General features: G+C 35.5%; 1 protein-coding gene across 8 annotated transcripts in view; it reads left to right on the forward strand.

The window, feature by feature from the left end:
• The window catches only part of LOC139962086 (voltage-dependent L-type calcium channel subunit alpha-1D-like), a 226,109-nt gene that overhangs the window by 63,685 nt on the left and 144,002 nt on the right, over positions 1-18,422 (forward strand). For all 8 annotated transcript variants that reach the window (XM_071961947.1, XM_071961945.1, XM_071961949.1 and 5 more), the window contains exon 3: positions 8,333-8,438. In XM_071961947.1, the coding sequence (XP_071818048.1) occupies positions 8,333-8,438 (106 nt within the window). The remainder of the gene's footprint in view (positions 1-8,332; positions 8,439-18,422) is intronic.

The raw sequence follows: 18,422 nt of genomic DNA on the forward strand, positions 1-18,422 counted from the left end.
CATATATATCAGTGGAATTGACATTTTGAACATCTTCTCCAGTGTAATTCAATAATATCACAATCTAAATGAGATATACCATGTCTTTTTGAGATAATGCAGGAATCATATCTTCACAAATCGGCAACAAATTCTAAACATTGTAACTAAGTTTTATTTGAGGACTAGCAGTGTGTAAACTTGAATTTACCCAGAATATAATACTAAGGGAACTAAATCTCTCTGGGGAAGTAACAGGCCAACTGAACAAAAACCATGAACCAATAGGAAATTGTTAACATATCAATTGAACATTGAGTAACGCTTGGAAGCGGCTTTGGAAGAGAGCTGATTCGTTCAGTCTTCAAAAGGCGACAGAAAATTTGAAGTGCCCACGGTTATTGGCCAAGGTTGGTGCATCAAGTTTGGTGATGAGTTTCTCCCTGAGATAGACTATCTTGTGCCTTGGGTTTAGCCATTTTTAATTGGGCCCAGCTGGCTGCATCACTGACACTTGTACGTCGTTCTGGTCCCCCTTTGCTTCTATTACAAGGGGGGTACAATACCGCTTCGTATTCAACGGCATACCAGTCTATACCGGTCGAGTTCTATACCAGCATTGCCACTCCCTGAGCAGGTTGCATTTTTCTGTGGCCTCCCCCATCTCCCGAGGGGGGTGTTCCTTTCAGCAGAGCTGTTGCCATCATCTGTAATGGTGAAGGAGATGACATCCTTGTTCTGTACCTGCAAGTGACTGGCCATTCCAACGATTTGCTTGGCATTCTCAAATACAGATTTCAGACCGAGTTCGCTATTTCTCGCCTCAATTTCAGCTTGCGGCATCAGTATGGGTGTCCACCTTAGGCATCCCAGTGGTTGCTGCTACGTTGCTTTTTTGCATTGGTAATGCCTTCCGAGATTTGACTTAGCTCCATGCACGACGCTTCACTGCTCCACCAATCCCATCCACAGAATCTCAAGATTGTGCTTTTCTTGAAGGATAATAGCAGCAGCGAGGAATCTGTTCTTAAATTGTGAAGCCGGACCATCCGACCAGACAGATACAGACTTCAAAGCTTGGGGTAGGCCATCAAGGACTTTGTCCACATATGCCACAACTGTATCCTTGGAGTGGACCAGGCTGTCTGATGCAACAGCACTGAAATGGAGGGAACCGGAGTGCCACACTGCTACTGTGAACAGGCTCACCTGTCATTGGTTCCAGTGGGCACTCTGGATTTCATCTTGAGATACACATGTGTAGTTCTCAGAGAAGTCTATTTGGATCAGGGCCTTGGTAGAATTGAAGGAAGTGGATCCAGCCCTTTGCGCTCCAGGTTGAAATATGCAGGAGGAGGCAACTTGTCATCTAGTGGCCACCCTCCGAGCTTCTTACTGAATCTTCTTCATGGGTGATGGCAGAGTACTCTCCAGGTGTTGTACTATCCCTAGCCCTAACCCCCACTGCCCTCTCTTATTGAGCAATTATTTACAAGACAATAATAGGCATTTCCTGCATTGTCTCAGTGTGTTAGCTTGGTTACTCACGTTACACATTGGTTACTCACGTTACACATTGGTTACTCACGTTACAGATTTCAGTGATCTATCACTCACACATGATGGGTCTCTCCTCATTAGTGATCTTGTTTCCACACTTGGGACTATGAGTACTAACGAAATTATGGTTATCAGATTTCCACTTGTTACAGAAATGTCACATAGAGAAAAAGTTGTCTTTTCGGTTACTCACGTTACATCAGTGATTGAAGCCTGAAAAATGTCCGTTCTGAAGTTGTCATGAAGAAATTTTGAAATGTTTTTCTGTCATAACACAGTCAACAGGAGTATCTATCATAACATATAATAAAACTACTAAATACTATCTGATGAGTATCATATAGGATGGAATGGAATGTATGATGAACTTTCAGGATTATTTTGAGCTCTCATCCTCCTTGATTAATTGAGCCATGTATTCAAAATTTGAGTGTTGGAGAAAAATTGCTTACCTATTCCACAAACTTAGATATGTATACTACAACATTGGACTGATAGCCAGTTGAAAACTGACACTTCTTATTTTTAGGCCATGTCCCCTCCATCATGGAATTGCCCATATGGTTAAATACATAGTGACATTTGGTAGATGTTTGATTTCTTAACATGAACATACATGTGTGAAAACATCATACATATTAAATTCTTCCTTATAAATTTCTTTTGTTGTTACATAACAAAACTCAAATTAGAGCATAGATCTACTGAAATGCTAGATGTATTTTTCATATTTTATTTATTCCGTTTTGTGCACAATTACTGTAATTCTGTCCCATGTACCTTCATTGTCCTTCAATTTTGGATCTTTTGTAATACTTGCAACATTCATTCCCTGGCATGAGAATAATATATATGTGTGCCCTTCATGCCTGCAAACCTCTGCGTTCTTGAAAAGGATACCAATTTTCGGAGAGACTCATGCTTCCGCAGTAATTCAAAACGATAATTGTTCTTCCACAGAATGATGATGATGCATAGAGCACATATCAGAGGATGTTGTCTGACCACTGTGATGTCTCAGAACTGTTAATTGTAACATGATCCATCCGGTATATATATAATGAATATTCATTGTCAGCCACGCCGGAATCTTTCAGTCTATTTCAATATGGTCTCCTCTTGTAATGATAGAAGTTTTAATGTTTGTGCAAAGGAAAGACAAACCGTGGAGTGATTTCATCTGTGATGAATGGAACTGCATGGTGTGTGCTGCTAGAATTGTGTTGATGTATTGTACCAAGAGGCTTTTCTTTGTGGCAAGTTAGATATTAATCAAGTAAATTTAGATTGAGATTGCATTTTTCTCTTGATTTCTTTTAGTTAAAACCTCAGAGAGCCATGTGTATAGGTTATAACCAAAGTACAATGTCATTTCATAACATATGCTGCTAAGGTCTCCAATGTTGAAAACATTCTGCCAAAATGTAAGGAAAACCTAGGCTTGCTGTTTTGACAAGATATCAAAATGTCTAAACCAGTAGCCTGGGCTGTCATGGCATTCATTAGCTATGTGATACTGGTTATACCCCTTTTACAGACAGTGAAGCTTCCAATTGTGGCCCGATGTTATTTCAAGAAAAATCACTTTCAGTATACTATTTAGCTAATTAAAAAATAAGGCTAACACAAAAAAAAAATCACTTCATTTCAGTAACAGAATAAATTGCAATCACTAAAGTACTGCTATTAGAAACATACATTTAAAGAAAAAGGTAATTAATAGTGAATTTAATTAACCGTATACCTATATGACCCTTTGATGTTATCCTTAGACTGGTTCAAGTGTTCAGTCTTGCTTATAAAGGGAACTTCCAGCAGAGAGAGAGAAGTGTATCACTTTACATTACGTTTTGTGAAGTTGTTTGTCATTAGTATCCCTATCACATGTTTGTGACGTTAAAGTTGGTTGGTTGCCTTGTTTAAAGCTGTAATTTGAGTTGGTTTGTAACTTGACCTATAGACACGTTGTGTAAAATTTGCACACACTAATGGGATGTACCCTTCAACATATCTAGGAGATCTATGCAAAGAAAAACCTTTGGCTTCTCCTACTTAGTGTATTATTTTTCATTTAGTACAATAAATATAAAAAATGTGTCCCACAAATTCATTTTATAATTTTATTTTGTCATATGCATTTTTTGAAGTCAGTTTGCCTATTTGAGCTCATTGCTTCTGCATGGTGTCATTTTGCTGGACTGAGCAGACACTTAAAAAAAAAAAAAAAATCATTATTTGAAGAAATTTGGCTGGATTACATTTGTGTTCAGGTACGTACTAGGTTATCCTTCTTCTAATGGTGGAGAATAATGATCACAATATTTGTTGCAAGTTACTCAATGCGAAATGCATGCAGCTTTAGTGCATACCGTACATTATACAATAGTAGAAGGTTTAATACAAGTTGCAAAATGTTTCTGTCATTGTGCACTTTTATTCCTACCCACAGTAAAACTAGCATCTAGGTACTCAAGTTTTGTTTTCATCCTGCCACATTTAACTTTCGTCGTGAAATATATCTCCGTTTTTCATGTCGTTCAATACATTTACGTAGATCTGACAGCCAGTATTTCATTGAGCAAACATTTATTAGATGTGCGTTATCTATTTATTGTTTTGCACCTTTATAGTGTCAAGTTAGTTCCTGTTTTGCGCCGTGTCCTTGTACAGCCATACCTCGCCTAAGCTTCTCTCTTCATGTCATCTAAAGTGGTCAGTTGGCAAAATCAAGCCAGATATTCGACTGAGTATTGATTGCTATGGATTTTTTCCTCCCAAGTCGGTTTCATCTAATGTAAAAGAGTAAGTTAATCTAGGTGTGTGTAGGTCATCTCTTCCTTATCTGTAGTGTAGATATATTTGGCTGTACTTTCTTCAGTGTGTTCATAAAGACAGTCAAGAAATTCAAATTTTAGTCTACCTGAGCTATTTTGTGCCTCTTACCTGATGAATCGCTTCGTCCTCCTCATGTTATAAATCTACACAGTCATGAACAGAGGAACATTGTTTATAAAAATGAATGATAATCGGAAAGTGATCTTTTACTTGAATGTTTGAACCCGTCTTATCTTTGAATAGAACTTCGATTTGAAACATTCGTAGTTTATTATAATGCAGTATGAGATATAAACATTTCCAAACATTATTACCCCAGATAAACTAAGTAGTGCAGTGTTTCTTCTTCTTATTTACTTTTCTCAATTTCAAATTCAAAGTAAGTAGTGCTTAATTGCTTTTAGTAGGAGGAACAAATGCTAACATTGATCACTGACCTAGCTACAGTAGATTTGAAAGATACATTTGCGACGAATTTTAATTTCCCAAACTCAACAAAGAAAAAGACAATCAGGTTAGGTTTGATAGAGATCATATTTGCGATGACATTACAGAGAAAAATCACCTGAAGTTTGATTACTTTTTGCTTCATACATTATTTTGTCTTTAATGTATCTTAAAAAGGTGACACAGTGAAGTGGGAGTCTATCATGATATACTTAATGGTAATGAGCATTATTGGAATAAAAAATCTAGTGTCTTAAACAATTTTTGGGGGAAAACTCAACCCCCCCCCCCCCGCCCAAAAAGAAGGAGAAAAAGCCAAAACATAAAAAGAAAGAAACAGGTGCAATGTGCATGAACTTGTAGTGGAAAAATTATTGACTAAAATCTGATTGAAAATAAAAAACTCGAATTGCCCATTAGTATAAGCGACTTGCGGATGAATACTTGGATTTGTGTATACTCAGAGCAATGTGGGAGGTGGGAGGTGGGAGGGACAGGTAGATGGAAATATTTCCTATGTTGGCTACTAACTTCAGCAACTTGTTTGCTTGACTCTTTGTTATTTATTCTGTAAATTGTAATAATATATATATACTTCACGTTTGTTTTGATATACCATATCTGTGATTGAGGCCTTTTTACTCCATAAATTTCTGATAACTAGTGAAAAAGCAGAGTCAATATGAAGAAAATATTTAAAAAATTGAGAAATAATGTAACTTATTTTGGTTTTAAGAATAAAAGGCCAGTATACTGCTTTAATACCAATCAGGGACCCCGTAAGACAGAAATTGAATGCTGGGCACGCAAAGCTTTGGTCGACCATTCGTTCCGTTCTTACTTGTACATGTTTTCTTGAACCCAGTTCAAGAAGGCTGAGTGTTTATCTTCGTTCTGAATTATGCTGAGCGTCTTCTCTCCCTCCAGAACTCGCAAATAAATTGCCCATAAAAGAGGTAACCTTTTAGGAGCATTGCCAGTAAATGTCGGTCTGTCATAGGGCTTGTTCAGTTTGTAAATCACAAGTTAATACAGGAAATGCTTAAAAGTACTCCATACATCAACTGTACTATAAAGCTAAAGGGTATCGTAATTGAACCAAGTGTGTGTGTGTGTGTCTGTATTACGCTTTTTTGCAATAGAGAACCCTGATGTTTGGCAGACTCTGGCATAAGTGTCAGGAATCAATTACCTATATGACAAGAAAATCATGAATCAAAGCCTGAATATAATCGTATAGTTCTCCCAAAATTAATAACTCTTTTTGAACTTCAAGACTGTGTGTTATATGGTTATATGGTTCATCTGCCGTGCACTTATATTATCGGTCTTAAGTTTTAGTGCTTCACGGTTGCTTCAATTACACAGTGCCAAAGCGTGACCTAGATGGGCTTTCAGATATTGCAAACAAATTTTTGACAAAACAAAGAGGCATGTCTGCATGAAAGGGGAGAGCTAAACGTTGAGTGCAATGTCCTATGTTAACTAATTTGAACAGTAGGAGAACAGTCCTTTTTAGTTTTACTCCATCATCGCAACTCCCACATCCCACATCCCATTCTTCTCCTTCTCTCCCCATCCCCGGATACCATGCAAAGAATTAAAGAACTGAGTTAAGAAAAGACTGTGATATTGTTTTCATGTTTTTTGGATAATGTCTTTACCCCCTATAAATTCCTTAATTACAAAATAAACATGTACCACTCCCTTTTGCTGATGAACTTTCATATGTTACAACTTACAAGATACCATTCATCTGTCTTTTTTTTCTTTAAATATTAATTTTTATTTTTTACCTACATCCATTTTTTTTTTAAAGAGATGAACTTATTGGAAATAGTTTGTAAATTTTGGTTTATTATTTGAAATTAAGTATGACTCTAATCCACCAGTGCTCTTTTAGCACTGTATAGCTGGGTGACCTCATTTCATTACACTCTATATGAACATTTCCAAAACATATATACAGTATATATGCTAAGAATTCTATCAGATCATGGAAACATTTCCAGATTACCCGAGGCAAGAGTGTGTCAAATTTCACGGGCATACATCTCAAACAGATGAATATTTTTCCTACCGTATTTGGACGCAACACATTTAAACTTCAAAGTAATTGAGACATAAGTTTCATTTCTTGCAATTTAATACATGTTTGCATTTCATAGACAGGAACATTTATGAAGGAGGTTGTGAAGACAGTAGTGCAGATATTAATCACAATGTAATCATACAGAGTGAGGTCGCTGGAATGTCCTTGTTTCTGCTTGATCATCATCTTTCCTGGAGGGAAAAACAAACAGAACAAAAAGGAAAACATTTTTTTGGTTTTCAGATGATTTCAATTTACACAGGAAGTAAATGAACACACTTTTCATGAAGTAGATGTACCTCAATTTCTTGAGAGGTTGTTAATTATTTGTCATAAATCCTCGTGAATAATTGCCCGTCTGAGTACATATCCGAGGAATGTCTTAATTAAATGTACCTTTGTGATATTCCCTCCTTTATCTAAAAATAGTCCTCGTTAGGAAGCACCCGAGGTGAAATATACATGAAAGTTGTTAATGGTTAAACTGGGACTAGGAACAATTATCAGCCTTTTGATTTATGCGCCAAGCTACCTTCTGACGTATTTGCAGTGGAAAAATTTCTTTCATCAAATATGAGAAATGTTTGATTTTTCACATCTGATGTTCTGCATTCAAGGTGACTGGGATGATCTAGTTATATGAACTCTCAAGATGTCTTTGTGCATTTGTGTCTGTAGTATGTACACGCCCCAGACAACCATGGACGTGTCTCTCATTCTTTTGTTGGGGTACTGGTGGGATGGGACTGAGAGAGGATGGGATGGTGTATATTATTGTGTTGACTCAATGAGCAAAAGTAATACAAGGCTGTCATTGGCAGATATGTATCATTCTTTGATGGGGGAACAGAAGTGGGGGGGCTGGGGTTGGGGAGGAGGCAAAGAGGAGAGGCTAATTAGCAGAAAATTCATCTCATGTTAGTGAGATAGATCAGTTTCTTCAAGAATTTTGAAGTTCAGCACATAATCCCATTCTGGATTACAAGAGGAGAAAGTTGCTCATGCTACACGACTCTCTTTAATAAGAAAATAATGACCAGATTTTGTAACTTTTAAAATGACAAAATGTGTTTTGTATATTTTATTGGTAAGGTATTTTTTCGCTTGTAGATGAGTGTATGACCATGGCAAAAAAACTTACAAGCAACACCAAACATCATTTAAGTTCTGGTTTTCAATTCATTTTATCAGTACCATTCATATGATATGTATTCTTAGGTGGAAGACAAAAAGTGAATTTTATTGAAATTTGTGTAACTTTTATATAACTTGGTTATAGAAATCATGTATAGTCATTTTTTTTACTTTCTTCAGTCATTAGATGCTTCAAGATTTGTATCATTTGCATTCATGTCAAAATTCATGTTTTTTTATTAAAAAATATTTTACATAGTTTTCCTTAATGAATCTTCTCCTCACGCCTTTTGAATATCTTATTCTGATCACCATTTTCCTGAACTGCGTAGCCCTGGCAACCTACACTCCATTCCCAGAGGAGGACAGCAACGACATCAACTCACGATTGGTAAGTAACCTCTCAAATAAAATGAGCAAACAAAAAATATTTTAATGAGGTATGCAAATGAAGTATAGACCTACTGTACATACATGTCATTGAATTTGCCAGGGAGAGAAATATTGATTTTATTTAAAATACATTTGTGGGACATACCTGTAGGGCACTCCCTGATAGAGTGCATGGTACTATTATTAAGATGTGCACTGAGTTACGGTCCATTATGCCAATGGTACACAATAGTAGTTATTCATGAAAAAAGGATAGTTATCCCATATTCATTGGAAGATGAAGGGATCTTAACCCACTTGTCCCTCCACTTCCTTTTGAATTGAATCATTAAAATTAACCTTTTGCTCAAGAAATTACTTGGCCCTTATAAGAAAACTGTTTTGTTTCCTTTTCTCCTCCTACACCTACTATTCCTCCCCTCTACTCCCTCCCCCTGCCAAAAATAAAGTTTGTGGTTTCCAATCCTTTTAATTTTTGAGTTGGTGTCTGTCTTGCAGTGGCGTCGCTAGACATTTCAATCTTGGGGGGTGGGACAGGGGCCGGACAGCACTTAACTAGGGGGGGCAAAATGTTTATTTGTGAATGCCGTCATGGGGGAGGGGCCTAAGGGGAGGGGATGTTGATTAATTAAGGATCCTTAGATGCAATCTGGTGCTATATTTTGCAACTTGAAGTAACTTTATGTTCAAGAATTTCCGGGCTGAGTCTGTCCGATATTTATGTTTTAAATTGAGGCAGATAAAGTTTTGTTTGAGTATTTCATTTAACACTACAAATCCCATTGGGCACATGGGGGCACAATTTTTTGAAGGAGGGCACGTTCCCCCAGGCCACCCCCAGACTACTATGTCATGGATATGTATGAAAAAGTATCCAGGGTAGGTACAAATTGACATACTTGGCATCATTTGACTAGATATTTTATGACAGGGCTTTTCATCTGACTGTGGATGTTTGTATTCATGAGCATCTGTCAACAAAATGTGTAGGATACCTCTGCCCACGGCTCTCCTAAATTTGGCCAGGTCCCACCACGACCTCTGAAGAGATTCCTAGACCCTGTCAGAAGCATCATAACACATTTACAACACTATCGTAGTGAAGGTCACTCAGTCTCCAGAATATATTAATGGATATTAAATGCATATATCAAACTTTTCACCAAATAAGGTAGCCATTTGATTGTTGTCACATGTTTGATGGTACACTATTTCACTAGATACATGATACAATTCCCATTCCTACAATTTAATACATTACATTTTATATACAGATGGAATTAACAAAACCTAGAAGCATACTTCTGAAACCCTCTATCTTCTTGGGGATACTTACTGAAGTGAACACTTAAGTGCTGATCTTATTCTTCATTTTATTTGCATACGAATTACAAACCCTATTTAGCTTTGTTTATTAATTAAAGTTATCTAGTTGATTACCTATCATTTATTACAACAAAGCATTTACACTATGTCATCAAATGTTAAGCTTAAAAAATTATCAAGTAAAATATAACTACAGACTAAAAAATGTACTCATTAATACATGGAAGGGAGAGATAAAGAGAGAGAAAAAAAATGCAAAAATTAAGCTTTAACAACATTGATGCTGTATTTACACAGCACAAGGTTGTAGAAATTGATGTTCTAGCACCCAGACCAATAGATTCAACACCTTCATGCAAGGGCCTCATTGGCAGGCTTGTGTATTATAAGCATGCTTAGGGATATATTTGTCACACATTTGCACACATGCTGCATCCTTTCATAATCTCCAAAACGGATTTTTGTCTCTTCATTTGGTTTGATCACCGAGCAGTGCGCAGTACTGCTCGGTACACAGTACGTCGTCGTCGTCAGTTTGATTGAACCAAGGCTGTGCGATCATATGGCCGTAGGCCGTTCTGTCAGATTGGTTTGTGTGGTAAATATGTATAAGCATGAAACGCTGAAAAGATAAGGAATCTTTGGTAGTTACTCAGACCAAAAGTGAATGCTCCTAGCAACAAGTTTGTAATGTATGGGCAAGGGATATACGTAAGAAATTAGATGCAATGCTAATTGGATAAAAAAACTAACGCAGAGTTGATTTTTTATTGCGTGTAACAAAAAGCATACCGTAGTCAGAGTTAAAATGATATAAAATATGCACCATATTATGTGGGGTTGGTCATGTAGTTAATAATATTTGAATAAAATTTTTAACCTTTATTTATGTATATGAAACTGATTAACAAATTTCTTAGTCTCCATGACAACAATATGTTTAGTGTGTAGTGATCATCTTGTATGATTGACTTTATATGAAGGTGTGTGCTGGATATATTTGAGTTTTGCCTTGAATGAAAAGTGCAAAGATGCGTATGCACAATAAATATGAGGAAAATCTATTAGATAAGTCACTAAGTGTATAATTGAGGAGAATGGGTGTCAATTAGGAGGACCCTAATTTCTCCCCAATTACCTCAAAAAATTACCTACTTTTATTAGGGAGAGTACATAACCTATTTTTCCTTCTGGATTGGGTTGTTTTTATCCATAATGTCAACTTATCATGTTTCCATGGATATTGTAACCTACCTTTTTTGTAGGTCAAATCCTGGCAAAATGAGCTAATACTACCGCTGCTGTATTAACTTACAAAAACAAACTCCAGTATCAATGAAACATTCAATTCAAACATGTCTTGAAAGTAGGGATATTTCTGTTATCACTGTAAACAGTTTCCTCATTATTAAGAAAGTTTCAATATATCAGAGAATGAATGAAGCCTTTTCTTCAACTACGTGAATCAATTCTATTGGAAGTTAGGTCAATATACTATCAAAGCACAGATGTTCACATTACTACAATATAATTATAAAATGAGAAAATATGTGAGCTTAAATTGGAATTAATATATTTGCATCTTAAGCATGTCCCAAATTTAGTTATTTGTAATTTGGGTATATCAAATTAACCAAATTCACATTTGAGAAAATGACAGCATTTTCTATACTATTTACAAAATTTGAAAACATCCAGCAGACATTTGTTACATATGTGTATGGACATCATGCTGTCATTTACTTTGTTTAGATTACATGCTGAAGAAAACAGCTGGTGTTATGATTGAAAATATTACAGCAGTTAATTCCTTATTTACTTTTGGTATTAGTGCAAATTGTGTTGTGCTTTTGACGAGAAAATGTTAACTCTCAGATAATTATTCAATTGCTCATTGGTTCTTAGTATTCAAAATTTAGTTCTGCTGGGACTTTAAAGCATAAAATTGTTAATATTAATGTGGACTACATTTTTTCTGTAACCTCTCTTAATATACAGCTCAAACAACATCTACATTGTGAACCAGAATATATCAATTTATACCAATTTGGATAATGCTAGTAGTTTTATTGTCATGAAATCAGATTATAGCTTAATTTTATTGTTGAGGTTAGTTAGATAGTGAGCTGTACCAAATGTCAATATTCATCAGTTGAACTGCCCATATTTGGAGGTCGTAACGTTCTCTAGCTGGCATACTTCCATGGCTGATGTTCCTTGTGAAGAGTATACATTTGCATTTGGCCTCATTAGGTTAATGTCAAAGTCCAAGAGATTTGTTTGTGCTGTCTGCATCTGGTATACCGTGGTAACGTGTCTTGTTCACATCGTACGGTTCGGGAATTCATTAAACACAGGACTTACGAAACTGGGACACAGGAGAGTGAGAGAGAAGGAGAGAGAGATGGAGATGGAGAAATGATTATAAATCCAATGAGCTGTGTGTCTTAGCAGGATAGTTTAAATATTTGGCTTTCTGAGACCACATTGGAAAAATTTCAAGAGACAGAGGGATTGGTTAAAATAGAAAACACACATCTTAAATTCTTCCTGTAAGATGATAATTTGTATTTCAATAAATTTTGGGATGTATAGTTATTAAGTGTTTATTTATGTTGACAAATTAAATAGAGAGAATATCATGATACTAGTTAATCATTGAAAATAAGTACATAATATCTGTAATTTGAGCAAAATCCAGTAAATACAAGTTTGCAACAGTTCTTTGTTTTCAAAACATCATCGTTTTCAAAAGATTTAATTTTGCTGGTTATTTATGAAAGTCACAATTTTCACAACAGCTGCAATTACTGATATGCTCAACAATAATGAACTGAACATCACATCGCTGGTTAGATCTGCTTCTAAGGACTGCATGTTTATTTAATGTTGTATGTGACTTTTCAGTACATGTTAAGCAGCCACGAACAACGTGTATGTAATTTTGAAAGGGAAAGTTATGTTAGCAGAGTCTTCTTTATTACTTATGAGTATCTTCGGATATTAGATGGGATGAATCTGAACCAAAAATATAAGTTTAAAATTAGTAATACATTTTCTTGCAATGATTTCCTTTTACTGGGTCATTAATTGTCATTAATTTGTCACATAAAAATTTGTAATTTTTTTTTTTTTTATGTGGAAATTAATCCCAAACCTGTCATAACCATTATTTTTGGCACTTTCAGAATATGTTAGTATTGAAACAATGGAAAACTGACTGGGAAATTATAAAACATATTTGAAAGAGCAAAACAAAACACGAAAAGATAAAATGATCAGGACACAGGACATGTCAGCTTTGATCATCAAACTAATGTTTAAAAAAACAACAACAACAGTTTTTAACCTACAACAGCCTTCTATTCAATATGTCACATCTTGACTAGGTGGAGCAAATATCTTTCCTAGAAATCATGATTGAAAACCCACATGATGGCCTCATCCTTCCTACATACTGGTATATCCTGTTGTTGCTAATAAACCTATTAGCTCGATTGGTATGTCTGTCTCTATAGAGTCTCACTGGTGGTCATTGTACTTGCAAGGATAAAATAATTATATGCAACCTTCTGATGCATAGGACAGCTGTATGCTATGCTTCATTTGATACACACACACACATTAATTATGATATTTATTCATATTCTACTCTCAAAGGCACATATGCATTTATCAAATCATCACTAGATTATAGCAAGTACAAAATTAGAGTGAAGTTACCTAAATATCCAAGAAAGCGATAATAATAATATATATATAAAAAAACTTAGTCATTTCCTCAATTAGGCATCATGGGTTATTTATTAGCTTTGGAGCAACATGCTCATAGTTACTGGAGAAAAAATTGCTATTCCTTATGGGTTTATAGGGTAAAGGGGTGGGGAGGAGATTGAAGGGTTTGGGGGGGGGAGAGGGTTGAAAAAGAGGGATATTTTTGTAGCAATCAGCAAAATGGAGGATCGTTTTTATCTTCAGAATATCTATCTGACAACCATATCTGGGATTGAGGAATTAATTTGGAAGATATGTGTGATTTCTCAATACTGCATAAATCCTTCAAATTGCAAATCATTTCAGTATCGTGCACTGGTATTAATTATTCAATTACATTGTAAACATAAATATGGCATAGAACATTCTGCAATTTGCAGTGTGTTGCATTGATATAGCTGATTCATTTAGTCCATGCCAATTTTTCTTTTAACATCGTAGGGTGTAGGATAGTGCTTGGGATGAACTCTGTTTTGCCCTATTTCTGTTTCAATTCAATAAGGTGAAGATATATAACATCATTCAGAGGTGGGAAGAGGGGAAGGTGAGGGGTTTAGAGGGAGGGGGGGGCCTTTGTTGATTCAAGTGAAAATAAAATGAGGATCGTGGTGAAATTACCATCGATTCTTTGTCCAGCATCAGAAGAATCTTCACTATATATATCTAGTAAATATGCTTCCAAATGTAAATAGGAGATTGAATGAGATATGACATCTAGGCCTCATTTGAAATGTGCTATCACAAATGTCTGCACATGACATGTATATGAAACAGATTAAAAACTGTAGTGTAGCAAATCTTCCTATGCACGGAAATTGAACACATGTAGTGCTAACCATGTTGATCTTACAGCTTATGAAAGTCTCAGCAAAATGTGAGTATTATAGTACTAGACTGGTACAGTTGATAGGAGATAATTATTGTGTGCACCTCCTCTGTATCAATGTATATTCTTCTATTGTGAAATTTGACTACATACGTTATGCAAACATTTTTCAACCAGACTTTGTATGATTTTACTGTAGTTGATTGATTGTATAAATACATACTACATAATTTCTTGTTTAGTGATCCATTGAAATATTTTTTTGTTGATAATAAGCAGTTTTCTTGATATAATTTAAACTGCACGTACATTTACACAAAGAAAATTTACTGACTGAAAGATAATACACACTCTTGCCTGTAGACAGTCTATGATTCAGTGTAATGAGGTTTCCCAATTAGTCTACTCCTAATTATGTATTCGTAAGATGGGTTTATAATATGCGAGGGACTTATATATCCTTGAAACTTGCTTATGCAGTCGAGCAATTAAACCACTGATTGAGAAGGAAAACAAGCTTATAAGAGCAAAATACTCTTTGTAATTACTGGCACAGTATTTATAATGAGATGCATTACCTAGCTGATCTCAAGTTACTGTATGACATCTACATGGGTAAAGTAGGAATGATAAAATGGCTTGTTTTTAAATCCATAACGTTAATGTGTGACAGTTGAGTTATTTTATTTTTGTATGTAGTCATGCACAAAACCCATAGCATTATTGTTTGAGTTAACTCTGTGAGTGTGCATTAGATACGGACGACTACGACGACGCAAATATAGACATAACGTTTACAATTCTAAGAAACTGATAAACAGAGAACATCATGAGTCATTTCTAGTGCATCCTTGAAATGTACTGTGCAGATGTGTGTGCACTATAATTTTAATAGATTAAAAACCAAAGCCAATATGAACCCCATCAATTAACAGTCCATTGGCTATGAGGCTGAAATTTCCCATCATGTCTGTATTCTGTCTGGATATAACTGTTGGAGATGAATCTAGATGGTACATCAAGTAGATGGCAGGTATTATAATACAGTGTATGTTTGCCACGAAACTTTCAAATTAGTTGCATATCAGCATGCCTGATATGTAAGTGAGATATGTATGTGACAACGCTATAGGAGTATTATACCCTGCGCATGGTCTAGCTCCTTAATGACCATTTTTATGTTCGTGTTCATTCATCAAAGTTCTGCACAAATGGAACATAGATTAGGTATGAATCATAAATCAAGTGAAGTATGTGTCTAGAGCTATATTATATTACCACCTACATTGGTAGACTGGGTAGATCTGTGTAAGTAATCATTAATTATACATCATGGGACCTGACATTGTAACTAAGTATATTGTCTTCACCAGGGATATAGCCAGGGGGGAAGCAATGGGTGCGTCGCTCCCCCACCACCCCCTTGAGTACAAAACAAATTCTGTCTGCATTTCAAACATAAAGTAGGTTAGTTGCTTGAAGTTTAAAAAGACCATGTTTCTGACATGTTTTACAAGAATGCTAGCTTTGGCTTAAATGGCAATGCTATATTAGGTCATGTTAAAGTTAAGTAAGGTTATTGAGGTTTGTATTTAAGTTAACCTAACAATAGTAGCTCCACATGTATATATTTATTATCTGTGGAAAATGAAATAAATAAATCAAATCAAATCAAAGTTGGAGTCAGTTATGAATAATTCTTCCAAAATCTCCTTACATTCTTGGAAAGTAGGCATAAAGTTCAGACAGTTGCAAACAAGAAATGCAAATGATCTAAGGGAATTGAAGTGATAAAACATTTTAGGACACAAATATTCTGTATTTGATTAGGCATTTAATAAATGGTATCATTTTGGGATAGTTGTATAAATGACGTTGACGTCTTATTCAGATTTAGACTTAAATCTCAATTTATCCATGAATGTTTCATGGCTTGGTGAGAATGACATTTAAAATTTATATTGCCATGCAAACTTCAGATTTAAAGCACACACATATCTTTTACAACAACCACACAATATGGCTGTATGTCAAAATCAACTATTGACTGTGTAAATCCAACTTACTTTCAGTAGGAGTTTTATAATGATGAGTTAATCTATATGTAGATTTTATGTGGAAGTCACTTTCAGAGTAATTTGATTTGGTATTATAATATGCCTTTACCTCCCACTACCATTCGAATCAATTTCTTGTGTATGGCGTGGCGATTCCAAGCCTAATTCAGTTTGTTTGACTTCTATTATGCCAAGCTCACAAGATTAGCAAAAAAACTGCATCAATTATCATCACATATTTCGTACTCTCTTCCTTTCAATCTTAGTGTCTTCTATGAACAAACAAACAAGTAGCTTTCTTGCATTGCAAATGTCAATGAATGTCTCTAGTAAAGTTTCTTTATTGTTGCCATGGTGACATCTGCAGCCAGGCATTGATTTGGCAGATTGTGTAATGGCAAAAGCAAGCTTTGTTAGAAACGCAATGATATAATCGCTAACGATGAGTACGCTTGCATAGATCCATGATATAGCGCATAGCGTGGCAAACTGCACTGGTACAAGATGACGATGGCCTGGATGCAATATATCCATCCACCATCATGATCCAAAAACTCAAGGATGTTATCAATCAAGTTGAAAATTCATAACAGCTGTGATTTATAATGTAAACTGGTAAATCATTATTTACTCTTAAATATCAGAATATATTGAACCAACATTACAACATGTGTTTCTGAAGCCAATCATGTCTCCTTGAAAAATTAGTACCAAGATATAAATGTTTATATTGGTAGCATGTATGTATTATAGCTACCTGGAGGAATATGTGTAAGCAAATAAATATAAGGCATTGGGTAAAGAAATGACACTCATTGTTATGTACAGTGTAGAAAAAATCTGTCTGTTGCCATTTTAGCTGAGTGTTCAGTATGTACAGTGTAGTGTGTTAATTATCAGGATCTGAACTGTAGTTTGATAACGGTCGCCCTTTACAAATAATTCTTACTCCAGTGACAGGATTCTTTTTAAAGGGGGCCAATAGAAAGCAGGGATCGATCTAGAAGGGTATGGTCAAGGGTTTAATCATTAATACTAATATTTACGTTTATAATGCTGCTCAAAATAACAAACAAATTAGATAATAATTAACAGTATATTAAATGAATTACGGTTAGATATTAATGAAGGTGGCAAGGTGTAAAAGGATAACTCATCTATCACTCGGTTGATTAGTTGATAAAAGCTTCAGTGTACACTGTACAGTAATCCATATAACATGGAAGTGTAAAGTTAGATAATGCAATTAGGACTGTTTCAGTTCTTCGAGGGTCCAAAATTTGTTAAACTGAATTTGGTTATAAATAAGAAAATGATCCACCTTGCAGTATAATTAAGGAGCGGAAATGTCAATGTGATGCAAATACTGTGGATGAAGATATGATATTTGTCTGATGTCCATGAAGGATTCAAAGTGGTACAAAAACTAAAAGTTTCAGAAAAGCTTCTAATTATGCATACAGGTCATTTTAATGTAAATTAAGACCTACTCATAAATTTGCAGGTCATAATGGTGTGAATATAATGTAGTTTAACTATCGATGAGAGGGAAAGGTCAAATTGCCCTTTGGTGCTGGTCCATCGCTTTGCATGTACAAATGGAAGCAGGTCACTTCGCCCAACAACCATTTCGCCCAACTGCCATTTCGCCCAACCTTACCATTTCGCCCAACCAACCTGGTCATTTCGCCCAACCAGCCTGGTCATTTCGCCCAACCAGCCTGGTCATTTCGCCCAACCAGCCTGGTCATTTCGTCCAACCTTGATTAAATATGATACTTTAGTAAGGAAACGTTCGGGAATTGTTAACATTACGGGAAACGAACCGAATATTAAGGAAACTTGAGCCTTGAGGATGGATCAGCTAGTGTTTTAGGGGTTAGGTTTGATAGGTTTGATAGTAAACGTTCGGGAATTGTTAACGTTACAGGATACGAACCGAATATTAAGGAAACTTGAAGTCGTGGTTAAAATGATTACATATGTGATTACATATGTG

This window comes from Apostichopus japonicus, chromosome 20, assembly GCF_037975245.1.
Source record: "Apostichopus japonicus isolate 1M-3 chromosome 20, ASM3797524v1, whole genome shotgun sequence".
NCBI classification, from domain to species: Eukaryota; Metazoa; Echinodermata; class Holothuroidea; order Aspidochirotida; family Stichopodidae; genus Apostichopus; species Apostichopus japonicus.